Here is a 20,423-nt window from a genome sequence, read left to right on the forward strand (position 1 = left end):
AGACTACTGTAATTTAGTGGCTGCTGTTACACTAAATGTGACAACGTGTATTCAAATTATCAGCTCATCAAAATGAACAGTTTCACTTCAAGGTTATAGACATGTTACTGCTAATATATATAAAGTTTGACCTCCAGCAAAGCCCACTGTTTCTTAGTTTTGTATTGTGACTATATACAGTAGAAGTGCATGTGAAATACCAATGCAATAATATTTATATAGGCAGTGCTATGTATTAAGAGTTGTATAGATTTCTGCAAATTTAACAGCTATAAGAGCTAAATTAAGAACATGAAATACAGCCGGTACAAGCTCCATGGGTTATGACTCTGAGTAAAGATATTGTTAGAAATAGCTCCTGTGTACAACTGCTACACATTCACATGATAAATAATTAATAAAATGTTCAGTTTACATCATATATAATGAATAAAACCATGCGGAAGAGAATTTGCATGTAGGTGGGAAATGGGAAACAATGAATTTTCTTGGAGTGACCTTATGCCAAACTCATAGACATTTAGCCAAGCCCCTATAAGTTGATCACACCTGTAAGCATTAAGGCATGCAGATTGCTCATGACTATAAAGACCTAGGATTAATTTTGTCACAGTATTAAAATAATGCACCCAGGGTAAAGTACTGTGCAGTGTACAAAACAGTAACATACCTCACATTCTGAAATTTGAGTAAATATATATTATCTTCCCTCTTGTGTCTGTGTGTCCACGTGCATCTTGTATTATTGATCTTTACAGGCACACAGTAATCTCTGATTAAGTAATAGTTAGACGTCAAAGTGGAAGGGTCTACGAAATTTAGAAACCCGAAGGCCCGGAGGCAGTGGCGCCCGGAGGCAGTGGCGCCCCGAGCGCAGCGAGGGGCACTACAGCCCGGGCCTGAGGGTTTCTAAATTTCGTAGACCCTTCCACTTTGACGTCTAAGTTATTTAGACCCTTCAAGTACAGAAAACTATTACTAATTGGACTGCAACGCACAGTTCTAAGCAGCCCCGTACCCGCTAGTATAGCTATCCTAGCAACATTTTCAAATAACTCACCTTGACAACCGTTACTACTTAGTTACTTTTAAGCGGTCCGTATCTAGGAAGCTCATGGAGCTTGAGAGCGTCTCTGAAGCTGACAAAGAAGCACTGTACAATTTCCTTGGCGACGAACTGCTTCCATTTATTTCGGACGAGGACACACCTACGACGGGCCCCACCCACCTTACCGAGAAGGAATTAGATGAGTTGTTCTTTATCGCTTTTGAAGAGTTAGAAGGAGCAAGTATTCAATTTAAAGAAGTCACTAACAGTTCCAACAAGATTGTTTCTAATGCCGTGGCTGGTAATGTGGTGCAAAACGAGCGAACTACCATAGCTGAGTCTACAAGTGGTAGCTCCAAAGTGAGCTCCAAAGCTGCGAGAAAGTTTGCTAAACCTGTTACGAAAGAAGACATTGCTACAACCATGCAAAGTGCTATTCCGAAGAAAACACAAAGAGATAACAAATATTGTTACACCTTGTGGAAGGAATGGGTTACGCACCGTGCAATGGCAACAGGAGAGGTGATACCCTTGTTGTGCAACATTACTGCTGAAGAGCTTCAGCACTGGCTTTGTTCATTTGTGTTAGAGGTACGGAAAAAGAATGGTGATGTGTTCATTCCTGACACACTTTATCACATTTGTTGTGGTATAATGAGGTACTTAAGAACGAATGGAATGCCACATATAAATATATTTAAAGACCCTGGCTTTTCACAATTTCAAATGGTGTTGGATGCAGAAATGAAACGTTTGCAGTCAGCAGGAATTGGTACAGTCCACAGAAAAGCAGAGCCTATAACCTGTGATGAAGAGGAAATTTTGTGGCAGAAAGGAATTCTTGGTGACCATACAGCAGAGGCTTTGTTAAACACTATGGTCTACATGAATGGAGTGTATTTTTCATTGCGTGGAGGAATTGAGCATCGTAATTTACGATATGAACCTTCTCAGATAAAACTGTTTGAAAATCCTGGAGAACATCCTTATTTAAAATATTCAGAAGATGTTTCGAAAAATCACCCTGGTGGCTTAAAAGGGAGAAAGAAAAAGCAAAAGATTGTTTCCCATCATGCAAACTTACCCAATCCAGATAGGTGCTTTGTAAGATTATATAAGCTATACAATAGTCGCTGTCCACCAAATCGTCCTAATAATGCATTTTATTTAAAACCTATCAAGGATGCAAAGAAAGAAATGGCATTTGGTACACTGACCAACCAGTTGGGCATTGCACACTGGATACCACCATTAAGCGAATTTGCAAGCAAGCTGGAATATCTGGATATCGCACAAATCACTCCCTCAGAGCTACCACTGCTACAAGATTGCATCAGTCAGGATGTATTGAAGAGCAAGAAATAATGCAGAGAACTGGACACAGGAGTATTGAAGCTGTAAGAAGTTACAAGCGACCATCAAATGACCAACTGATTCAAGTATCAGACATTCTATATAACAACAATAATGCAAAGAAAGTATGTAACAACAATACAATGTCACATGTGGAATTCAACACCTCTAAGGCACTATCTTTGGAATGCAAAAGTGATTATACTCCAGTCTTCAACATATCATCATGTTCATCTGTAACAATAAACTATGGAACAAAATAATCTTCTGTAGCTAGCTGTGTAACCAGCACTTAATATCTTTATTTATTTATTTATTGTGTAACTGCTATGATGTAATTTGCTAGAACTATGTAGTATATTTGTTTTAGCCAATCACAATGCTTACTGACTTGTAAACATGAAAGGGTCTAAGTAAACATGAAAGGGTCTAAGTAAACATGAAAAGGGTCTAAGTAACTTAGACACCTTCAAAATCCACCAAATTCACCACCAAAAGGGTCTAACTTTTCATAGTAATACATTGAGTTCTGTGGGTGATTAAGTGTGACAAATGGTGACAAATCACTTTGCTTACAAACAATTCCATTCCTACCATCTAAAATATATATGTGACCCTATTTTGGAAAACCATACATTTGGACAGTACACATGCAAAATTTGTGGGAATACTCAATTGAAAATCTGAGATTTTTTTGAAATTAATTTTTGTAGCCATGTTTTGATAAAGCAACTATACCTTCTTGCTGTAAAATTTCACACCCAGAGCTTCTTTATTCTAGGAGATATACTTAATTATATCAGACCATGTAGTAGTTTCACAGTGTGTGGGACACCAATTAACTTACAAATTGGGTGATTTGTTCATTCCCAAAACCAAACATTTTCTTGTCTTTAGACAATAACACAAGTGATTTAATTGAGGAAAAGTACAAAGAACACATAATTAAACTCTCAAGCAGGGGCAGACCGAATCCAGAGTTTGGAAAGGGGCTGAAAAGTTGAAGAGCAAAAAAAGGACACAGCAATAATGGTTACCCTTTACCAAATGTATTTATTATAAAGCGTATAAAGATTTTATTCGTAGCTTCATAATTAAGCTATACTGCCTGTGACTGCTTTATTAGAGTGACTGCTCTATTAGAGTATCTCGATCTTGCATGCAATTTTTTTGAAAGGGATGAAAGAAGGTGCCCCCGTACCCCCCACCCCTCCCGATCTGCCACTTCAAGGATCTCTTTTCATCCATTTTAGATTGTAAGAATGAGATCTTTGTCAACAAAGTGATTTGTCATCAGTTCAGTTGTCACACCTGATCACCATACAGTTCTATAAACTGATAATGAAAAGTTAGCTTGTTACAGACAGTAGGAAATTAGCCATATTTTTGGAATGCTTCAATGTATCATCAAAAAAGTTTCACACAGGTAGATAATCACTCATTTTACTACTATTATAATTTTACTATATAAAAAAAGAAAATTGACCGATGTGCCAAAATGTATGATTTTCCAAAATAGAGTCACATACTAATAAAGAGACTTATTATAGTTAAATAAAGTGTTCCTGGTCCTTTTCTTCAATTAATTAATCATTGCTTAAATGCTTAGTTTTAACCATTCTATCACCTGAACAAATTACCCCATTTGTATATTAATTGGTGTCCCACACATTGTGAAATCACTACATAGTCTGATAAAATCATCCATATCTTCTAGTAGAAAGAAGCTTTGAGTGTGAAACTTCACAGCAAGAAGGATGAATAGTTGCTTTATCCAAGTGTGCAATTTCTTTTTAATTGCTGAAATTTTCAAATTGAGTTTCTACAATTTTTGCATGTGCCCATGGCCAATAGGATGGTTTTCCAAACTGATTGGGTCACAAATGTGTTTGTTCCAATTTCTCATTTGATCAGGGTACAGTTATCAAAGTTAACAAGCTGCAAGCAGTCAAACATATTTCGTTGTGTTATTAGACCCATCTGTCAATCTATAGGTTCACCCCACAATGCTGTGCACATGAGAATTTGTCTAGTGATATAATATACTCAAATAAAATAGATTACCTATCACAAATATTCTGGTAGGAGATACATCAAACAATCATAATAAAAATATCTACAAAATCTGAACCCTCCTGTTGCTATAGTCAACAACAAATAATATTATAAAAACAATAATAAAAGAATTTTTTAAAGTCTCTAAAATATCTGAACCCTCTTGTTGTTATAATCAGTAACATACAAATCATTGTTGGGACTAACAGCTATTCCATATGGAGAAGAAAATTCACCTTCAGCAGAACCATTGGACCCAAAGCTGTGTAAGAACACTCCATCTTTGTCAACAACTAACACAGAACCATAATATTCATCACTCACAAGGATAAAGCCACTCAAATCAATGGTAAGTGCAGTAGAAGTGGATTCATATTCTCCATCAAACTGGTCCATACATGTGCCATCAAGTCTAAACCTGAAGATGCTAATAATGTCATGATCAGCAACAAGTAGTTGATCATTACTAGTCACTGCTACACCCCAGGGGTTACTAAGTTGTTCTGATCCAATAATGTGACTGAACTGACCATTGAGGTAAAACACTGAGACACAATGATTGTCACTTTCAGCAACAAACACTTTATCATTGTGGACTACAATGCCTACTGGACAGTTCAGTTGACCATTGCCAGATCCATATTGTCCAAACTGCAACAAGTATGTACCATTAATATCAAATTTCTGTACCCTGTTGTTATTGCTATCAACCACATACAAGTGATTATTGGCATTAAATGATACTCCTCGTGGATTATTAAATTGACCATTACCTTTTCCTTGTTGCCCAAATTTTCTAATCAACCTGTCTTGACTGTCAAATATGTATACACAGTGGTTGCTATAGTCTGCAACTGCCCACACTCCATCCTTACCAAACGCAATGCCCCATGGACTACCCATCTTGCCGTCATCATTCACAATCTTCCTGGGCTTGTTCACAGTTTTGTAATCTCGGGGCTGCACCATAACAGTGTAGGGGCTCCCTTTAATATGAACCCCTTCAATGGTAATTGACAACTTTACTTCTTCAACTTGTTTGGCTACAAAAGATGCAGAGTAGCTCCCATCATTGTTATCCTTCACTTTTATTGGAACAACATCTCCTCCCTTACTTGATTGTGCTTGCACAACAATGTGGCTACCTCCCTTGGAACAACGTTCATAATTGCAATTCTGGGTGATGATGATAAAATCAAGTTTGCCTCCCACCATAATCGGTTGTGCAGGAATACCAGTAACTTCACAATTGTCTGGTATGGCAACATCATCAAATAATTGGCCAAACTGGGGAAATGACTTTTTGAAATTCTTTGCAGGAACAAACGCCATTGTGGGAAACTCAACAGGCTCAGTCTCCAACTTGCTGTAGGAAATAGTTAGCCTCTTCACATCATCTCCAACTTGTTTCTTCATGAACAATGCTTCCTGGTCTGATCCATTCTTCACTGCATCATTCAGCTCATTCACACTCAACAGTCGTGCTTCTGTGAAATCTATTCGTTCCAGTTGTAGTGAGATTGCTTTATTCTTTTTCGTTGACAACTCTCGTAACTTGTTCTTTAGCTCTTCTCTTTGTTGTTGTAGTTGTTGGTGTAGTTCATCATAATACAAGTCAATCTGTTAATCAAATTCACTGGCCTGTGATGTAATCTTCTCCCCAGCAGTTACCACCTTCTGACGTGACGTAGACAACTTGTTGATCATTTCCTTAACTGGTTCAATCATCTTCTCCATTTCCTTCCTGTGCTTGTTGGCCATCTTTTTCACAGAATTGTGCACATGTCCATTGTGCTCATTGGTAGTGCAGTAATGACACACAAGCTGGTCACATGTCTCACAGAAGAAATTCATCTCCAGATCATGGTCAGGGCATAACATGGACTTTGCTTTGGGTCGGACATCAACTTGTTTCTTCTTTGACTGCAATTCTAATAGCTCAGTAAGGTTGTGGTTTTGATTCCCTTTCATCTTTTTGTGGAATCCATGGCAATGCTCACACAGGAAGGTGATGCAATCAAGACATAATGATACTGCTTTCCCTTCATCAACACACATGTCACATTTTGCTTCATCTTCTCCTTCAACTTTACGCTTCAAATCAACTTCATCTAGTAGACGATTAATGAAGAAATTGTTTGGTAATTCCTTCACACCTCCTGCAGGAACCACATTCGTTTCTCTACACTCTGGACAGATGATGTTAGAACCTCTCTGTAGTTTCTCCATACATCCTTCACAGTAGGAGTGATAACAAGGTAGATATTTGGGTCTCTTGTACACTTCATAACACACTGGACAATTTAGAAGACCTGCCACCTTCTTCATTCGCTCTGCAGCCATTTATTTGACAGGTGACAATAATGAAATTATCTACAGAAAACAAATTAATATTAATTTAGCTTTATACAAGAAAAAGTTATCTACACAAAAACAGCCAAGCTGTGAAAAAATGGTGCGGCCTTAAAAAACCTGGGTGAAAAAAGTTGTGAAATCAAAGGTGGCGGCCAAGAAATAGCTGCAATGATGTTAATGCTAATAAATTTTAATGATGTGCATTGTTAAAATTTATCAAGACACACAGTAGTGTGTCATGCAGCCCAAGAAACCGGTGCGCAACACCCATGAGTGTATACATTGACAGGAAGAATGAAAACGCAATTTTCGCACCTCCGTAGCTCTGTGCTGCCTTGATGAAACAAGACAATTTTTGCTGTGGACACGCCCTCCAACTTCAGTACTCCACATTCCAAATTGCAAAATTGCTTCAAGCGTTCCCAAGATATATGACTTCAAAAATTGGCTTAGTTTCTTGTTTGTTTTTTTTTCTTATCTTCCTCTTTTTGCACACCTACGAAAACTGCTATAAAACGCGAACGCATTATCCGATTGCCTTGAAATTTGGCACACAGAAAGGGGGTATAAAGGCGCATCTCTGTACCAACTTTGGCCGGGATATGATAAAGCCATTCCAAATAAATTCTTTGTTTCCCGTCCACCGCCCGCACCTAGTTCTGTCAGCTCTAAATATTCCATCAATCCGTATTCTTCCATTATTTTCCGGTTATTCTTGCATACTGACAGGCTCAGTAAAAGCCATCTTGAAATAGTGGCAGCTCACGTGTCAACAGTGCTATCACGTCAGTACAAACTTCACTTTTGTGCTATTTTTTCAACTTAAAAAGGAAGGAATTCGAACAAGCTTAAGCATGCTTTTACACTGTTAAAATGAAGAGTAACCACAACTCTCAAGGAGTTCACAGTGTAGGGAGGATTTAACACCCCTGTAGAGTAACCATTACTCTAAAGGAGTAACTGGGGAGTAACACATGCTCTGAAGGTGGTGTCACTTACTCTTCAGAGTAATGTTTATTCTCTTCAGAGTGTTCGTTACTCTCCATGGGGTGTTAAATCCTCCCTACACTGAACTCTTCAGAGTGGTGGTTACTCTTTATTTTTAACAGTGTAGCTATGCTAGGGTCCGCAATCCGAAAAATCAACTTTCACAAATCGATCCCCCTACCATTGTGGGATGTTCATTGTAGTATCCCATTGCTAGATCCACCATGAAACTGGAGGCACGGTTGTTGTCTTCACAGAATTATCGATTTTAGTATTTCGTGAGATGCAAAACTTATTTTTAAAATTTCGGGCTCCACACAAAGAACAAGATAGAACTTGCTGCTTAGCTAGATATTATCTAGAGTTAATGTAGTTAAAAAGTACGTACAGTAATAAGTAAATGATTCACTGGGTTCCCAGTACAGGGTTGCTTTCTCTCAAAAAGCAGAAAACGAAACACGAATTTTCGAATTCAAACTGCCCTACCAGCCAAGACAAGAAAAGCCAACTCTTCATCATAGTGATGTGATAAGGTTGGATGCATAGTCTGTCTATGCTGTTAGTTTGGAAAGGATCTGAGACTTCTCACCATCTGGGTGAAGAACGTCAAAATTTTCGTGCGTCATTTCAAGGGATTCTCTCAATGGTACCAAAGTGCTTTCCGGTACTTCTGATGCCACACTGGTCACTTAATTTTGTTTAGAATGATGATAAATGATGGTTCAAAACGTTTGGTAGTAGTAGTAGTTGGTGTTTTTGTGATTTCATGTGATGTAGTATACCAGCAGCTCACCAGGAGCTCCACCCAGCTCGGACAAAAAATGAAAGATTTTGTGCATTTTTCGGTTTGTTTTGGGATGTTTTGCAGCATAATGGTGATGTAGGGTGATCTAGTAAAGATTTGAAGCTGCTGTGGAGCGTTAGAGGTGAAGTCAAATTTGGACGGTTTTGCTGCCTCCCTTGATGCATAGCTTTGAGGGTGGGGACTATTCTACGGAACGGAACGGAACGGAACGGAACGGAATGATGGACTAAACCACGGAACGGAACGCTTTCTAAAATTGAAGCTTGCAACTTACCATTGCTGAAACTTCCTTTATAAGTTAGCAGTGGCATCTCCAGTGGGTGATTAAACATAAGATAAAAAGAATTAACGGATCGATTGTGGGTTTTTGTTGGTTGTCATTAGTAACGAAGTATTATTGTGGGATGAGCTGTATCAGTGATGTTCATCCATACGGAAGGGAACTTTATGTGAGCTGTTTTTCTTATTTAGACTTTAGAAAACAGTCTGGGCCGGTCTTTCAAGTCATAAGTCAGTGTATAAATAAAGCAAGCAGGAAGATACTGGTAACAAGAAAGAGCCAGCTGAATTAAAACTTGAAGAATTTTGTGCAGTGTGTGAGGAGCAAATATTTTGGCAGACCGCAAGGAGGGTATATTCTGCAAACATCACTGAAGTGTATGCATGGAGTTATTTATATATTAACAGCTGGTGCAGTGGACTAATGCCGTATTCAATAGTGAGCTGATTTTATCTGTTGCACAATTCAAGGATGTGTCTGACTGCTAGCCTTGAATCAGGCTAAATGCCAAAACTCCAAGATCAGCCAAATCTCTATTATAAGCCGCATGTGAAACCATGCCCGTAGCCACCAGGCAAACGTGATTTGGACCAGGATGTGTGTGTAATTTCAATGTATCTAGTCAGACCTGAAATGGAACACTCACATTAATTACATACCACCTAAGAATCCTAGGATTTCTTAAGTGTAACATTTCACATGCTTCACTTCAAACAAAACAGGTTAAATTTGTTCGTCTATTTTCAAGTGATTCCCAGTCCAGCTGGTCCATGAAATTACAATGGGATCACATGTATTTGTTACAGTGCGGGCTGTCCTGTGTTGGATGTACTCTAGAGTTGAGATTTCAAGGTAGACTCACTGCCAATGTACTGACACTAGTACTGTTGTAGCAAGTTTCTGTGAATGGTTCAATGTCTGGTTGGAGTGATGTAATAAGTGGAATACCTCAAGGATCAGTCTTGGGTCCTCTCTTCTTTGCAATTTTCATCAATGATCTGCCATCATTATTAAGGAATAAAGTTCTTTTATTTGCAGATGACACAAAAATATATTCCAGCATTAGTCGTGCTAACCCAATATCCTCCCTGCAAGATGATATTAAAGCTTGCATTGAATGGTCAGTAATGTGGCAGTTGCCTTTCAACATTTCTAAATGTAAAATACTACATATAGGTCAGTTTAATCCAAGATATTGTTATAAGATGGATGGGATGGACATTGTTAAGGTAAATGAGGAAAAGGATTTGGGGGTGTTGATTGATGGCAATCTCAAGTTTCATAGTCAGTGTTCGGCAGTGGTTAATAAGGCTAATAGACTTCTTGGCCTTATTAAACAGACCTTTTCGGATATTTCTGTAGATTCATTTACATGTTTATACAAATCAATAGTACGTCCTATTTTAGAATATGGTAACTTGGTTTGGGGACCTTACTATAAAACAGACATCCAAAAATTAGAAAAAATCCAACGGAAAGCAACTAGAATGATCAAATCTATAAGAAATCTTGACTACGAGGAACGATTGAAAGTACTTAACTTGCCATCATTACATTATAGACGTTATAGAGGTGACATGATTGCTGTCTACAATATGCTACATGATAAGTATGATATAGACCATTCTGATTTTTTTACTTTTTCACCCATTACCCATACCAGAGGTCATACATTTAAGCTATTTAAATATTTTTCAAGAACAGATGCCAGGAAATATTTTTTTACAAGAAGAGTTGTTGAGCCATGGAATAATTTACCCCAAGAAGTAGCATGTGCAGCATCAGTTGATGATTTTAAGAAATTGATTGACCAATATTCATCTAACACTATGTATAAATGTATGTAATTAGTCTACTTGTACTTTTTTTACCTGTTGATCAGGTGTAACAGGCTGTTTAGCCTTATAAATTACCTGTAATAAATAATAATAATGTTTAAGTGGAGGACAAATGAAATAGTAATGCTAGATTATTTATGTATACAAATTTTTCATAATGAAATTGATATCCCATTTTGATTTGTACTTCCACTTTGCAACATATTCAAGAACAAGAAGCTACCACACTTAATCTCCAACCACTGTCATTAATTAACCAAGATATCACTAGTCTGTAATTCACCTTACTGTAGTGATTTTATTGATTCATCTGTATGTTTTCTTCATTTTCCTTTGAAGTTGTACCAAGAGTTCATAACAAGGTGGAGAGTGTCTAACTTGAATGCATTCACCAAACACCCTGCTTAAAGACACCTAGGCCTTATTTCAGAACAAAGGCTTTACCTTCTTCAGCAACACTAATCAACAGTTTTCTATCCTCCAGTAAAGGTGTTGATTTGATGAAAGGTGAACTTTACGCAGGGTGTTTGTACAGGCCATACTGAGAGTTAGACACTCTCCCCCATACAAATCAGTATTACGAACTCTTGGTTGTACAGTATAGGTAAACAAAGATAAGTTTCTCTCCCATCTTATTCTAGGATTTCTATTGACAAGGAAAATTCAATTATTTGTATACAGGCTCAAAATTGAGAAAATATAAAGAAAGTGAATTAATATTATACAGTCAGTTTGCTTTTGGATATTTAATGTCTCCAACCACAACAAAAATTCGATGAATCCATGCATCTCATCACTGGTCGTCTGAACATTCTGAAAGTGATACCTCACTCAATCAACCATATAATCTGTTTATTAGACTGAATAAAGTCATGATTACCTAAACAATCAATTAATGTTTTATAATTATCCTATTCCATTTTCCTGGAGGTTCCACTGATAAAATGCAATTTCAGCAATGATAGCAGCTAGCCAAGCTGCAAGTTGATTCAGAAAGCATTCCATTCTGTAAAATAGACCCCATCCAGAATTCAACTCAGTACGCAGGCTAAGATATCTGACAATAGTCCACTACTCTGTTAATGAATCATTGATGTTATTGTTGTTATTATCTACTTTACCAGTTAGGCACTGGAGGGTGTACACAGAAGGCAGAGCCTGTTCGAGGTGTTTATGTTCACACAATATAGCCTCCTTGAGGTATCTGAATGTTTGCTCCTCACACACTGCACAAAATTCCTTTAGATTCTGCTTGGACTGAGTTGATTCAGCTTGTCACCATACTTGTTTCCTTTGTAGTGTAGCTATGCACATACTGATTTATGCCGATTAGAAAGGCTGGGCCTCAGACTGTACATTCTAAAGTCAAGTAAGTAAAAATAACTCACATACTAGTAAAAACAAGTCATGCATTAGTTCCCTACTTGATATATCCGAAGATGAACACACTGAGTCAGCTATTCCCACAATTAGTACTTCGTTACTAATGACAACCAACAAGAACCCACAATCGATCCTTAAATTCGTTTTATCTTTCTTGGGGTAACGTTTGATTACCTGCTGAAAGTGCCACTGATAACTTGTACAGCAATGGTAAGCTGCAAGCTTCAATCTGAGAAAGCATTCCGTTCCGCAGTTTAGTCCATCATTCCGTTCCGTTCCGTTCCGTTCCGTTCCGTAGAATAGACCCCACCGCTTTGAGCGAGGTGTGGAAGCTGTGGATGAAATAATAATTGACAACCGCTGTTACCAAACGTTCAGGGACATCTTTTGCCATAGTTTTAGTCTATAATTGATTGTTGTGGCTGCAGATGCGCTGGAAATGGGTAGAATTCGCAACACAATTCTTTGATGCTGCAAAAAATTTTGACGCTCGTCACCCAGATGGTGAGAAGTCTCAGATCTTTTCCAAACTAACAGCGTAGACAGACTATGCACCCAACCGTATCGAAACACTATGAGGAAGAGTTGGCTTCTCTTGCCCTGGGTGGTAGGGCAGCTTGAATTCGAAACTTCGTATTTCTTGTCTGTTTTTTTTTCAAAGAAAGCAACCCTGTAGCTACCGGGCACCCAGCAAACTATTTACTTATTTTTGTGCGTAGTTTTCAACTACAACAACTCTGGATACGATTTGGCTAAGTAGCAAGTTTCATCCGGTCCTTTGTGTGGAGCACGAAATTTTAAAAATAATCTTGCATCTTGTGAGATACTGAAAATGATATTTCTGTGAAGACAACAATCGTGCCTCCGGTTTCATGGTGAATCAAGCAATGGGATACTATAATGAACATCCCACAATGGTAGGGGGATTGATTTGTAAAAGTTGATTTTTCGGATTGCGGACCCTATGTATGCAGCTTTTTTATGGTTGTGCCAGGCAAATAATGGCTTGAAAAGCTGCTAATTTTATAATGAAATCATGGAAATGGACCGCCCGCCCGCCCGAATGAAAATATGCTTGGGTCCTGGATGGGAAACAGAGAATTTATTTGGAGTGGCCTAAACAGGAAAAGAGTTATTAGCGATTATTCACGAAAAATAACACCAATAATTATGTTGTCACGGTAAACCACTTATGGGAAGAAGCTGAAAATTGGTGGGTAAATAAATTAACTATTGAACCTCAAACCTTTTATGGTTTGAAAGAAATCGAGTTAAAAACCAGGAAGATACAGCGAAAAAACCAATAGTATGTAATAATTATGCAATCAAAATTAGCTAATAAAAAAACGACTACTTTCCACGCCTACCAGAAAAACCGCTTGGGATAACGGGTTTTTTTTTGAAGTTTAATCATGATAATAATATCTAATCCAAAACAGCCAGCTATAAAAAAAGTGTGCGGCCCTCAAAAAGGCTATGGTGAAAAAAGATGTAAAATCCAAGGTGGCGGCCAAGAAATGGCTGTGATGGTAGGTTAATGGTAAAAATTTTAATAACAACAATTCATGTGAATTTTTGTGCTGCTTGGTCTTGGCAAAAAATTCATCTAAATTGCCGTTATTAAAATTTTTACCATTAACCTACCATCACAGCCATTTCTTGGCCGCCACCTTGGATTTTACATCTTTTTTCACCATAGCCTTTTTGAGGGCCGCACACTTTTTTACAGCTGGCTGTTTTGGATTAGATTTCACTTCTTTTTGTATTTGTATACCCCAAAGCCGGCCTATCCGGCCATAGGCCAGCTTTGGGACTTTTTTAACCTGTCTTTTTCCACAGGAAGAAGAAAAGATGAAGCAGATGTACTTTAAATATTTCTGATTTTATCAGTAAATGTACAAATTATATATATAATACATATATTTATTACAGAACTCTCCATGGTGGTTTCTTTGTAACTGAACACTCTACAAAGTGACTTCTTCTTGCTGCTCTCTCTATAGGGTGAATTGTTTGTAGCTGAACAATATACAAGTAACTTCTTCTAGCTGATCTCTCTACAGGGTGGCTTGTTTGTAGCTGAATTCTGTGCATGTGATTTGTTTGCAGCTGAGCTCTTTACAGAATGGTTTCTTTGTAGCTGAACTCTCTACAAGGTAACTTCTTCTAACTGATCTTTCTACAGGGCAATTTGTTTGTGGCTGAATTTTCTACAGGGTGATTTCTTTGCAGCTGAACTCTCTACATGGTGGTTTCTTTGTAACTGAACTCTCTACAAGGTAATTTCTTCTAGCTGATCTCTCTACAGGGAGATTTGTTTGTAGCTGAACTCTCTACAGGTGATTTGTTTGCAGCTGAACTCTCTACATGATGGTTTCTTTGTAGCTGAACTCTCCACAAGGTAACTTCTTCTAGCTAATCTTTCTACAGGGTGATTTGTTGTAGCTGAACTCTCTACAAGGAAACTTCTTCTAGCTGAACTCTCTACAGGGAGATTTGTTTGTAGCTGAACTCTATACAGGTGATTTGTTTGCAGCTGAACTCTCTACATGATGGTTCTTTGTAGCTGAACTCTCTACAAGGTGACTTCTTCTAGCTGACCTTTCTACAGGGAGATTTGTTTGTAGCTGAACTCTCTACAGGTGATTTGTTTGCAGCTGAACTCTCTACATGATGGTTTCTTTGTAGCTGAATTCTCTACAAGGTAATTTCTTCTAGCTGATCTCTCTACAGAGAGATTTGTTTGTAGCTGAACTCTCTACAGGTGATTTGTTTGAAGCTGAACTCTCTACATGATGGTTTCTTTGTAGCTGAACTCTCCACAAGGTAACATCTTCTAGCTGATCTTTCTACAGGGTGATTTGTTTGTAGCTGAACGAAACTTCTTCTAGCTGATATCTCTACAGGGAGATTTGTTTGTAGCTTAACTCTCTACAGGTGATTTGTTTGCAGCTGAACTCTCTACATGATGGTTCTTTGTAGCTGAATTCTCTACAAGGTGACTTCTTCTAGCTGACCTTTCTACAGGGAGATTTGTTTGTAGCTGAACTCTCTACAGGTGATTTGTTTGCAGCTGAACTCTCTACATGATGGTTTCTTAAACTTTCTTTGTAGCTGAACTCTCTACAAGGTAACTGATGTCTCTACAAGGTCACTAGTTTGTAGCTGAACTCTCTACATGGTGGTTTCTTTGTAACTGAACTCTCTACAGGGTGACTTCTTTTAGCTGATTTTTCTAGAGGGTGATTTGTTTGTAGCTGAACTCTCTACAGGTGATTTGTTTGCAGCTGAACTCTCTACATGATGGTTTCTTTGTAGCTGAACTCTCTACAAGGTAACTTCTTCTAGCTGATCTCTACACAGGAAGATTTGTTTGTAGCTGACCTCTCTACATGGTGGCTTTTTTGTAGCTGAACTTTCTACATACAAAGTGACTTGTTCTAGCTGGTCTCTCTACAGGATGACTTGTTTCTAGCTGATCTCTCTGCAGGGTGACTTGTTTCTAGCTGAACTCTACCGGGTGATCTGTTCGTAGCTGAACTCTCTACAGGATGATTTGTTTACAGCTGAACTATCTACATGGTTGTTTCTTTGCAGCTGAATTCTCTACAAGGTGACTTCTTCTAGCTGAACTCTCTATAGGGTGATCTTCTCGTAGCTGAACTCTCTGCAGGGTGATTCGTTTGCAGCTGAACTTTCTACATGATGGTTTGTTCATAACTGAACACTCTACAAGGTAACCTCTTCTAGCTTATCTCTTTACAGGATAACTTGTTTCTAGCTGAACTCTCTACATGGTGATTTGTTGGTAGCTAAACTCTCTACAGTTCGATTTGTTTGCAGCTGAACTCTCTACATGGTGGTTTCTTTGTAGCTGAACTCTCTACAAGGTAGCTTCTTCTAGCTGATCTCTCTACAGGATGACTTGTTTCTAGCTGAACTCTCTACAGGGTGATCCTTTCGTAGCTGAACTCTCTACAGGGTGATTTGTTTGCAGCTGAAGTCTCTACATGATGGTTTGTTTGCAGCTGAACTCTCTACAAGGTAACTTCTTCTAGTTGATTTCTCTACAGGGTGACTTGTTTCTAGCTGATCTCTCTACAGGGTGATTTGTTTGTAGCAGAACTCTGTACAGTTTGATTTGTTTGCAGTTGAACTTTCTACATGGTTGTTTCTTTGTAGCTGAACTCTCTACAAGGTAACTTCTTCTAGTTGATCTCTCTACAGGATGACTTGTTTCTAGCTGAACTCTCGACAGAATGATCTGTTCATAGCTGAATTCTCTACATGGTAGTTTCTTTGTAGCTAAACTCTTTACAAGGTGACTTCTTCTAGCTGATCTCTCTATAGGGTGATTTGTTTGTAGCTGAACTATCTGCAGGGTGATTTGAACTCTCTACAAGGTGATGTTTTCTAGTTGATCTCTCTACTCAGTCTGGATGACTTGTTTCTAGCTGAACTCTCTACAGTGTGATCTGTTAAGTTTCTACCTGATCTCTCTATAGAGTTATATCTTGTTTGTATAGCTGAACTCTTTTACATGGTGGTTTTTTGATTGGTTGCTGAACTCTCTCTCCATGGTGACTTGTTTGTACTACAGAGTGACTTCTTTGTAGCTGAACTCTCTACAGAGTGACTTACTTGTAGCTGAACATTGCATAAAGTAACTTGTTTGTAGCTGATCTAGATTAACTCTCTACTAGGTAGCTTTTTTGTAGCTGAACCCTTTACGCAGTGACTTGTTTGTAGCTGAATTCTCTACAGAGTGACTTGTTGTAGCTGAACTCTCTACAAGGTGACTTGTTTATAGTTGAATTCTCTTCAGTGTGACTTATAATGTTCTGAATCTCTACAGCAACATATTTGTAGCTGAACTCTCTACAGGATGACTTGCTTGTAGCTGAATTGTCTATAAGATTAACTGTTTGTAGCTGAACTCCCTACAGAATAACTTGCAATGCCAAAGAAATTCTATAATGGAGTAAGTTATAAACGTAGCTGAATGCTTTATTAGGGTGACTGTTCTATTAGAGTATCTCGATCTCGCATATGCTACACGTAGTTGGCTTTGGAATCATAACTCCGTGGTTTGTTATCCGATTCTTCTGTACTACTGCAAGGACATTCTATGATAATTATTCCAGCTACACACCGATTTTCAGCTCACTGTTCTAAGCGGTTTGGCTGGTAGGCGTGAAAACTAATAGTTTTTTTATTCATAAAAGTCGATCGCGTAATTGTGACATAGGTTGGGTTTTGTGTCATATCTCGATGACTGGATTCCTTTCAAACCACAAAAAGGCACTCCTACGATAGTTACTCCATCTACATAGCAATTTTCAGCTCATTCCTTCAAGCGGTTTACCCTGTGGGCGTGACAGACCTTCGACCATATTTTACGCAGATAATCGGTCATAACTCCGTGAATGTTCATCGGATTCCTACCAAACTTGGTACTGAGATTCGCCCTTTAAGTGTGCCAAATTTCAGCCCGATCCAAGTACGCATTCGTGTTTTATTGCGGATTTTGCAAAGTGTGCGAAAAGAAGAAGTAGAAGAAGAAGAAGAAAACAACGAAGAAAAAAAAACCCAAACTTTGGCCGCTGGTATCTCGGAAATGGCTGGAGCGATTTTCTTCAAATTTGGTATGTGGACTCCTCTACCTCGCCGGAATTTCTGTAGCAACTTTGGTTTTAATAGGATAAGGAATCACGGAGCTACAAAGGTGTGAAAATCGCGTTTACTTTCTTCCTGTAAATATACTCACGGTGTGGCGCGCCGGCTACTTGGGCCGTACGACACACTACCGTGTGTCTTGATAAATAAACACTTAAACAGTAGGCAGAGAGGCAAACTCTGCCCAGTCCTGGTATGATGGTATTGTTGCCATTACAGAAGCAGCATTGCCATGTTGAACATCAATGGCAACCTTCTGAATCAAAGATTGGGTGGCCCTATTATCACCAGACTGTTCCATCACCCGGGAACCTATCCGCTTCACTAATGAGCGTGCACATGATCTCCAAGCACCCAGGGTCTCAACACATAAAGGGGAGAAGTGAAATGATGGAATTAGAGAAGAATACTTTCTGCACTTAGCTGACTCTGCAGAGTTTGCCAGCTGGCTGGCACCACTTGCAGAAGTAGATAAATTAGATGGGGCCAGGGTGTCTGAACAAGTAAAGTCCCAGAGCAAGGGTAAGCCCCATGACCAAGGAATCAATGACATTCCATCTGGCCTCTTACCATCATTACGACACACACCGACTGGCAGCAGGTAAGGCCACTCCAATTGGTAATTATGTTTCTGGTCCACCGCCCGCATCCTTTTTGGAGAATGTGAAATTTCAGAAATACATGGGAAAAATGCCCGCATCGGATTTTTTTAAAAGCCAGATTTTACAAACAAATATTGGGCTGGAACAAAGATGCTAAATCAAACTGTTTATAAGTATCATAATAGGCATTCCAGCCGAATTTTTAAATTTTGGAAAAATGGACTTTTTATATGCTCAAAAGATAGAGTATTGATTGCCGATCTCAGAAATATATAGTTTGGTGGGTTGGAATTAGCTACTTTGGCATGCACAGCACTTAAAAACTGAAAAATGGTACATTTTTTCTCCGGGGCTCCCCATACATTTTAAAGGTGGAAATGGCACAATTGAATCAGGAAGCCATCTAGCAATCTGGACTATCTTGAAACTACAGTTGCTTCTAGCTGCAAGTTTGTACATGTAATAAGAGTAACTTCAGATCTTATCGGATCTCAGTGATCTTTGTATGCTTTGTGGTGAGCAAATATGTTTCACCTACTGCACACTTCTCAATACAATGGTGTACACTGATAGGCAAGCGATTGTCTCAAGTAAGTAAAAACATCAAGTTAACAACTTATAAATGTAAACAACTAAAGTGGAGGTGCCACAATGATGCAACAATATACCTAAGGCGGAGTTGTGGTTTCAATTACGGCATTGTTATGCTGACTTTGAAGTGGTATATACTTTTGAGCTGATGACACAGCCATCAGAAAATTGCCCTGTAGCTAAAAATCGCTAACCCAAGCGAAGTAACTACGCACTTTAAAGTAAGCTCCAATGACTACCTTCCACTCGGCAGTACGTTTATAAAAATTTTAAAGTATTCTACATACATTTCAAGGCTTGAAAAGATTACAAAACAACACAAAACTTACTTATATGTAACGCGCACGATAAAACTAAGATTTTCATGATGATCAGCGTGTGGACAAACCCTATAGCGATTTTCATCCTCATCGGAACTCGGACGATGGAGCAATCCCAAGTTAAACGCTAGTTGTTATTTTGTGCCAGGGTTCTATTGGGGAATATACGGAGAATATTTTTATTAAAAAATCTCGGATACTGGAATGCCTAATCATAATTTTCCTTTTATCACTGAAAACCTGCAAGAAATGGGCATAGTGCATAGTACAGATCGATATACTCTAATAGAACAGTCAGTAAATCATAAAAATAAAACTCTAATTGAGCTGTCACTTCATTGTTGCTTTGTTGCTGAATTCCGCCCGCCCGCACCTAAAACTAAACTTCAAATGACCAGAAACATAAAAACAAACTGGAGTGGCCTAATGTTTTGAAATTCGCTGTACAGATGGAGTGATCATCTTAGAAAGGCTCTTTAATGGTGTAGAAGAATCAGACTTAAAACCACAGAGTTATAACACGAAATCCAACTTGGTGTAGCAAGTGCGAGATCGAGATACTCTAATAGAGCAATCATCCTAATAGAGCAGTCACCCTGAAAAGATTCAAGAGATCGGCTAGAAACTAGTAACCTGTATAGAGATCAGCTACAAACAAATCGCCCTGTAGAGAATTCAGCTACAAACTATTCATCCTGTAGAGAGATCAGCTAGAAGGAGTGACCTTGTAGAGACAAACAATTCACCCTGTATAGAGATCAACTAGAAGAAATCCCCCAAAAAACACCTTTGCTGTAAAAAAAGGCGCATCCAAGAAACTACAAGTATCTGTAACCCCATGTAAAAAACAGATAAGCTGTAGAAAACACTCCGTGAAATTAATGGGTAACTGAAAGAGCTGATATCTAGGGCGGCCAAGAATCAATAATGTTACTGTTACCTTGTAGAGACAAATAATTCACCCTGTACAGAGATCAACTAGAAGAAATCCCCCCAAAAACACCTTTGCTGTAAAAAAAGGCGCATCCAAGAAACTACAAGTATCTGTAACCCCATGTAAAAACAGATAAGCTGTAGAAAACGCTCCATGAAATTAATGTGTAACTGAAAGAGCTGATATCTAGGGCAGC

General features: G+C 38.5%; 3 protein-coding genes across 3 annotated transcripts; 1 reads left to right on the forward strand and 2 right to left on the reverse strand.

Annotated features, from left to right (window-relative positions):
* Positions 1-950: 950 nt before the first annotated feature.
* Positions 951-2,823, forward strand: LOC136254172 (zinc finger MYM-type protein 2-like). The gene has a single exon (XM_066046848.1). The coding sequence runs from the start codon at positions 1,115-1,117 to the stop codon at positions 2,411-2,413; it is 1,299 nt and encodes a 432-aa protein (XP_065902920.1). The 5' UTR covers positions 951-1,114; the 3' UTR covers positions 2,414-2,823.
* A 1,777-nt stretch (positions 2,824-4,600) lies between these two features.
* On the reverse strand, positions 4,601-5,872 carry LOC136253887 (tripartite motif-containing protein 2-like). Its single transcript, XM_066046547.1, has one exon. It carries the CDS (start codon positions 5,870-5,872, stop codon positions 4,601-4,603), a length of 1,272 nt encoding a protein of 423 aa, XP_065902619.1.
* A 182-nt stretch (positions 5,873-6,054) lies between these two features.
* On the reverse strand, positions 6,055-6,825 carry LOC136254173 (E3 ubiquitin-protein ligase TRIM56-like). The gene has a single exon (XM_066046849.1). It carries the CDS (start codon positions 6,797-6,799, stop codon positions 6,080-6,082), a length of 720 nt encoding a protein of 239 aa, XP_065902921.1. The 5' UTR covers positions 6,800-6,825; the 3' UTR covers positions 6,055-6,079.
* Between the last annotated feature and the right edge of the window lie 13,598 nt (positions 6,826-20,423).

This window comes from Dysidea avara, chromosome 4 (assembly GCF_963678975.1).
Source record: "Dysidea avara chromosome 4, odDysAvar1.4, whole genome shotgun sequence".
Classification (NCBI taxonomy): Eukaryota; Metazoa; Porifera; class Demospongiae; order Dictyoceratida; family Dysideidae; genus Dysidea; species Dysidea avara.

Excerpts from the sequence above, each read along its gene's own strand:
- LOC136254172 (XM_066046848.1), top strand. The coding sequence starts at position 1,115 with ATGGAGCTTGAGAGCGTCTCTGAAGCTGACAAAGAAGCACTGTACAAT.
- LOC136253887 (XM_066046547.1), bottom strand. The coding sequence starts at position 5,872 with ATGAAGAAACAAGTTGGAGATGATGTGAAGAGGCTAACTATTTCCTAC.
- LOC136254173 (XM_066046849.1), bottom strand. The coding sequence starts at position 6,799 with ATGGCTGCAGAGCGAATGAAGAAGGTGGCAGGTCTTCTAAATTGTCCA.